At 47.3% G+C, this 6,790-nt stretch overlaps 1 protein-coding gene across 1 annotated transcript in view; it reads right to left on the reverse strand.

The window, feature by feature from the left end:
* Positions 1 to 1,674: 1,674 nt before the first annotated feature.
* XPNPEP2 (X-prolyl aminopeptidase (aminopeptidase P) 2, membrane-bound) overlaps positions 1,675 to 6,790 on the reverse strand; it is a 48,530-nt gene continuing 43,414 nt past the window's right edge. Inside the window, exons 20-21 of the mRNA XM_006862835.1 lie at positions 2,453 to 2,542; positions 1,675 to 1,872 (exon numbers count right to left, since the gene is read on the reverse strand). Coding sequence (XP_006862897.1) covers positions 1,675 to 1,872; positions 2,453 to 2,542 — 288 coding nt within the window. The remainder of the gene's footprint in view (positions 1,873 to 2,452; positions 2,543 to 6,790) is intronic.

A 6,790-nucleotide genomic window follows, 5' to 3' on the forward strand; every position in this document is an offset into this window, starting at 1 on the left:
GCCTGGTGCTCCCAGAGACTTGGTTTTCTCTCCTCCCCCACCACTTCACCCTTGACTCTAGCTATGTACCCCTGAGCAAAGGTGTGAGTCTCACTTTTCTGGACCTCACTGGACAAGTCTTCCAGCATGGAGCACTCCTCTGTCCCCTCCCCCCTCAACATCCACACCTTCAGCACCACTACGCCCACACATACACATGCGCATGCTCACATGCACATTCTCAAGCCCATGTGCTCCCCGACTGAGCTTCTGAGAGCCTCACATCCCTCCCCCACCTTCCCCACCACAGAAACCACAGGTAGCTGCAGGCTCCTGCAACACAGCAGACACAATGCAAAACCTAGGGCAGGGGGCTGTCAGGTTGTTCTCAGCATCTAGCAGGATGTGAGCCCAGGTGGCTAACGGTTCTCCCATGATTCTCCCCTGAATTGAGTGTGGAGAGTGTGCAAAGGAGGAGAAGGGATTCCACCTGGTGTCGAAGAGCAAAAGAGCGCCTCACAGACCCAGGGTGGCTTCACCATCTCCCAAGATTCTGTGTGTCCTTGGACAAGCCCCACCCCCTATTTGGAGCTCAGTTTTCGTGACTGTAAAATGGGGAAAACAGACAAGGTGAATGGTTATCCAAGGATACAGGGAGGATTTAATAGCATTGTCACTGTGGTTGTGCTCTGGAAAGTTTGAACACACATACACAAACCAAAACAAACTCGTTGCCATGGAGTTGATTCTGCCTCACGATGACTCCATATTGTTACAGGGTAGAACTGCTCCACAGGGTTTTCTTGGCTTTAATCTTTATAGAAACAGATAATCGGGCCCTTTTTACCCCATGGTGCCGAGCTGAGTGGGTTCAAACTGCCAATCTTTAGGGTAAAAATTGAGTGTCAACTGCTTTCTTCATTCAGTACAGGGAAGTCTGGGATAAGGTACCAGGCAGGGCTGCTCTAATAGGGCCAGATCTCCCCTCAGATCCCCATGACTCGCCTGTCACTTAACATAGAGCTGACTAGGTGGGTGATCAGGAGAAAAGGGCTCACACATGCTGACAGGCCATAAGCAGGCGCCTGTCCAGGCAGCCCTTCAGCTCCTCCCCTTGTCCTTCCCCCAGACTGCTTCTGTTACTCTGGTTTCCTGGACCCTGGGGTGGCAGTTAGCTATGAAAGGCCTCAGCCATCCTTCCTTCCTCTCTGTCTACAGGCACAGCAGACAGTCCCGAGGGAGCTCTAGGTCCTTTGGCCTGTGGTTGTAGCAAGGAAGCCATTGTAGGTCTGGGGACAGGTGGCCAGAGGAAGCTTCAAAGTCATGGAAAGACCAAGTCTGGGGCCAGTGTGGGTGGGAGCAGTTCTGGCTACATCCAGCAGGGGGTGCTAGGGTTGGGTTCTCCCAGGACCCTGAGCCCCTGGCAGGGAGAAGCACAGCTCTGTGGGTCTTACTGTTGGAGGGGGACAGCGGCAACAGGCTCTGCCAGGTGGGGCTGACTGGACTCATGGGAGGGAAGGGACGCCTATCCCGCGGTCTGTAGTTGGGAGTTGAGCGTGAGCTGGACAGGCCCAGGGGGTTCTCGTGAGGCCCAAAGCCCTGCCCCCATGGGCTTGGTCCTGGAGAAGAAAGCCGAGGGCGATAGTTTCCAGGCTGGTGGTGGCAGGTGGGGTCTCTGAGGGGAATGCAAAGCCTCTAGACACTCCAGCTGAGGATGGCAAGAGTGGAGGCTGCCAACGCGGCGGCCAGGGAGGCAGACTGCGGGGTCCCAGCAGCGGTCAGGGGTTCGGTGTGCCGCTGCAGCCAGCGGAACTCCTCCAGCAGTTGGCGCCTCTGGAGCTCTGGGCCCACCTTCTCACGGATGGTCTGGTAGTAGTGGTTCAGGTACTGAAGCTGCAAAGGGTAGGAAAGGTGAGGAGGGCCGCTCCGAGGTGAGCTGCCAAACAGGGAGGTCTGGGTGCTAACCTATCTCCTGCTGGAGTCCTTAAGCTGCCTACCTTGGCCCAGGTACCCATACGTCCCCAACCACAATCAGCCTCAGTCATTCTCTAGGACTTTCCAGAGACAAGGAGTTCCCCAGCAGGGCTCATAAGTGTTATAGGGACTTTCTTGGGAGGTGGGGTGGATTTCAGGCCCAGAAATAAGAAGAAGTAGGGCAGGAGATTCCATTTTACAGAAGATGGACTAAGGCCCAAGAGATAGACTGCTTAGAGTTCTAGAGGCCCCGGGCAAAAACTCCTCAGAACTTCACTACCTGGCGTTGGACAGGCGGTAGAGTTCCAGAAGCTCTGGAGTCTGTGGTGAGCTGGGAGCAGTGCCCCATTTTTGCCTACAGGTGCCACAACGGAAGGCCCTCCTGGAGGAGGGGAAGGGATGGAGGGTCTCCCATTGGGAGCAGGGACAGTGGGTGGAGGAGAGCAGAGGTGAGAAAGACCCAGGATGAGGGGAGAAGGCAGTGCTGAGGGGCACTCACCTGCTCTGGGGATAGCAAGCTGACATTGATGAGGTTGCGGTCATAGGGCACCAGGGATACCACTTCGAAGGTCAGGTAGGTTCCCGGGTACTGCAACCCCACAGGGAAGGTGAGAACACAGGGACATGAGGAAAGGGACGTTAGACTCAAAGGAAGGAGGGACCTGCTCCTTGTCAACCTGGGGGACTCAGGACGGGCTCAGACCTTCCAGAGGTCCCTCGGCCAATTCCCTGGTCTACCACTTAGCATCCCCCACCATTGGTGCATAGAGCCCTGGTGGTGCAGTGAGTTCAAAGCCCCTAGCCACTCCTCGGTAGAAAAATGTCTGCTCCCATAAAGATTTAGTCTCAGATCTCCTCTGGAGCAGTTTTACCCTGTTCTCCTGTAGTGGCACTGTCCTGGTGTGGCGTTGTGAGTTAATGCGCTGGATTGCAAGGTAGGTTTGAACTGCAAGGTTGACGGTTCAAACCCATCAGTTGCTCCTTGGAAACCCTATACAGGGTCTCTATGAGTCGGAATCAACTCAATGGCACTTAATAACAACAACATCATAGTGGCATTGTAGGATAAGCACTGGACTCCTAACCGCAAGGTGAGTGATTCAAACCACCAGCTGCTCCTTGGAAACCCTATACAGTGTTGCCATCAGTTGAAACAAGTTCCACAATACTTAACAACAAAAACAACATAGGGTAGCTATAAGCTGGAATTGATTTGGTGGCAGTGCATATAACTGGTACTTCCCTCCCTATCCCTGGAATTTAGACTTAGCTCTGTATTTCTCAAAGTGTGTAGCTTATCAGCAACTAAGGAATATGTTAAATGTGCAGATTCTTGGTCCACTCCCCAGATCTACTGGAATCTGAATTTCTAGACGAGGTCTGAGAACCTACATTTACATCATAAAAATAAAAAAAAAATTACATCTCTCTTTCTGGAGTTCCGGGGTAGTGCAGTCAACTTGCTCAGCTGCTAACAGAAAAGTTGGAGGTTCAAAACCACCCAGAAGTGCCTAGAAAGAATCATCTGGCAATCTACTTCTGAAAAATCAGCCACCCAAAGTCCTATGAAGTGCACTTCTACACTGAATCGCATGGGGTAACCACAAGTAGGAATCAAGCAGATAGTAACCTGCCTACCTGCCTGTCTAGCTACCTGATCTAGCTATGTATCCATTTAAAGAAGAAAAATAGCTCATAGTTTCCATTTCATTGTACGTGCTCAGATTAAACATTACAGGAAGATTCACAATGAAAATGGAAAGTCTTTAGCAGGCCTGAGTTTCCTTCCTGACAAACATTTGAGTCATATGTAGCATATATTTCTCTATATCTTTAAAATATACCCAAAATAGATCACACAAACTAGATCTACATGCATTTCTGTGCCTCCTCTCCAGCCCCACTTAAACAGTAAACTTAGGAGAATGCTCCATTGTAGTACAACCAGATGTCCCTCCTATTTTTAAGAGCTGCATAAGAGTGCAGAGCATGTGGCTAGACCATCAATTATTTAACCACTCATGCATATTTTGGCTGAGTCCAACTTTTAACTTTTACCATCATTGCTACAATCATCATTGTATAAGCATCTTGCTGAACTTTGGGGATTGTATCCATTAGGTACACACCTGGCAGAGGGATTACAGAGACAAAAGATGCAAGTGTTGTCAATAAGGTATTTTGTCCGGTTTTGTCAAACCCTCCAGAAACGTTGCACCAATTTATATTCCCCCCAAAGTATATGAGAGTGCCTGCTTCCCCCCCACACCCACACCCACATTCTGACGAGTACTATTGTTGTTGCTTAGTGCCGTTGAGTTGATTCGGACTCACAGTGACCCTTTATAGAGTTTCCGAGGCTGAATCCTTTTGGAAGCAGAACGCTTCGTCTTTCTCTCCTAGAGTGACTGGTGGGCTTAAACTGCTGACTTGTGGTTCACAGTCCAGTTGCTTATCCTTCAGAGGCACTGTGATCCCCCTCCCCAGCACTGACTATCGTTAAAATTTCTAATTTTTGCCCACTGGTTAGGTGAGACATGGTATTCTCTTGCTTTCATTTGCATCTCTTTATTCAAGAATGAAGTGTCTTGGTGTGCTGCTGCAGGATAAGCACAGGCCTGCTAACCACAAGGTTGGCAGTTCAAACCCACCAGTCACTCTTTAGAAACCCTATTTAGGATCACTTCAACGCAATGCCACTTAACCACTGAAACAACATTTTAAGAATGCAGTTAAGACCTTTTCATGTTTATGGACCATTCCTACTAATTTTTTTCAGTGAATTCTTCATGTCCTTTGCACATTTTTTCTGTTTTGTCTTTTTTTGTCTTACTGATTTGGAAATGCTGCTGGTAAAATAAGGACATTGACCCTTTAGCTGGCATCTTTTCACTCTGGTTATGACAGTTTTTTCCAAGCAGGAGTTTCCTCTTTTCCTTCATGGCTTCTGAGTCTGGCATGTTGTTGTTGTTAGGTGCCATCGAGTGGGTTCCAACTCATAGCGACCTTTATGCACAACAGAATGAAACACTGCCCAGGCGTGCACCAGCTTCACAAGCAATGCTACACTTGAGTCCACTATGACAATCTATCTTGTTGGGGGCCTTCCTCTGTTTCATTGACCCTCTATTTTACAAAGCATGATGTTCTTCTCCAGGGACTGGTCCCTTCTGATAACATGTCTGAAGTACGAGAGACAAAGTCTGGCCATCCTGACTTCTAAAGAGCGTTCTGGCTGTACCTCTTCCAAAACAGATTTGTTTGTTCTTCTGGCAGACTGTGGGACTTTCAATATTCTCCTCCGACACCATAACTCAAATGCATCAATTCTTCTACAGTCTTCCTTATTCATTGCCCAATTTTCACATGCATATGAGGTTATTGAAAATACCATAGGTTGGGTCGTGTGTACCTTAATCCTCAAACTGACCTCTTTTTCTCTTGAACCCTTTAAAGAGGTCTTGTGCAGCACATTTGCCTATTGCAATGTGTAGTTTAATTTCTTGACTGCTGCTTCCATGAATGTTGATAGTGAATCTAAGCACAACGAAGTCTTTGACAACTTCAGTCCTTTCTCTATGTATCATGATGCTATTTATTGGTACAGTGGTGAGGATTTTTGTTTTCTTTATATTGAGGTGCAACCCATACTGAAGGCTGTGATCTTAGATCTTCATCAGTAAGTATTTTAAGTCCTCTTTGCTTTCAGCAAGCAAGATTGTATCATCTGCATATCACAGGTTGTTAATGAGCATTCCTCCAATTCGGATGCCACATTTCTTCTACCTATAATCTATCTTCTTGAATGATTTGCTCAGCATACAAATCGAATAAATATGGTGAAATAATATAACGCTGGTGCACACTTTTCCTGATTCTAAACTATTCAGTGTCCCGTTGGTCGTTTGAATGACTGCTTCTTGGTCTATGTACATAATCCTCATGAGCACAATTAAGTGTTCCAGAATACTCATTCTCCACATCGTTGCCCATAGCTTGTTATGATCCACACAGTCGAAAGTCTTTGCATAGTCAATAAAGCACAGACAAACATCTATCTTGTATTCTCTGCTTACAGCCAAGATCTGTCTGACATCAGCAATGATATCCCTTGTTGCACATTCTTGCCTGAGTCTGACTCGAACATGTGGCAGTTCCCTGTCAATGCACTGTTGCAGATTACGAACAAGGAGAAGCAGACGACTCCCAAAGGTTTAGCCAATGAAAACCTCGTGAATAGCAGTGGAACACTGTCAGATAGCACCAGAACACTGAATTTTGAAACATGATGACTAGCACCAGAATCTTGTCAGATAGAGTGCCAGAAGATGTGTCCCTCAGGTTGGAAGGCACTGAAAATACGACTCTGGAAGAGCTGCCTCCTCAAAATAAGGTTGCCAGTGATAACATAAATGGAGTAAGCTTTTGGGATTTTCATTGCTGATGGGACATGACTCAAAATGAGGAGAAACAGCTGTAAACATTCATTAGTAATGGGAACATGGAATGTATGAAGTATGAATCTAGGAAAAATGAAAGCTGTCAAAAATTAAAAGACCTGGGGACTTTTGAACCCTGAGTCAGTGACATAGCCACAGAGGACTAGAGTGGAGAGTGAAGCATCCAGTTGATAAGAAGAGAGGACATGTGCACAAAAACACCCACACTTCCAGATAATACCCACTCGACCTGGCATCAATGACTGGATGATCAGAGCTCAACTAGAAGAAGAAAGAAGAGGGGAAAAAAAGAATAATCTAATACAATTTGATGAACTTGACCTACACCTATGGATGCAGTAGCTCAAAAGAGGGAACAAATCTTTATACCAAGGATC

This window comes from Chrysochloris asiatica, unplaced genomic scaffold (assembly GCF_000296735.1).
Source record: "Chrysochloris asiatica unplaced genomic scaffold, ChrAsi1.0 scaffold00051, whole genome shotgun sequence".
Lineage (NCBI taxonomy): Eukaryota > Metazoa > Chordata > Mammalia > Afrosoricida > Chrysochloridae > Chrysochloris > Chrysochloris asiatica.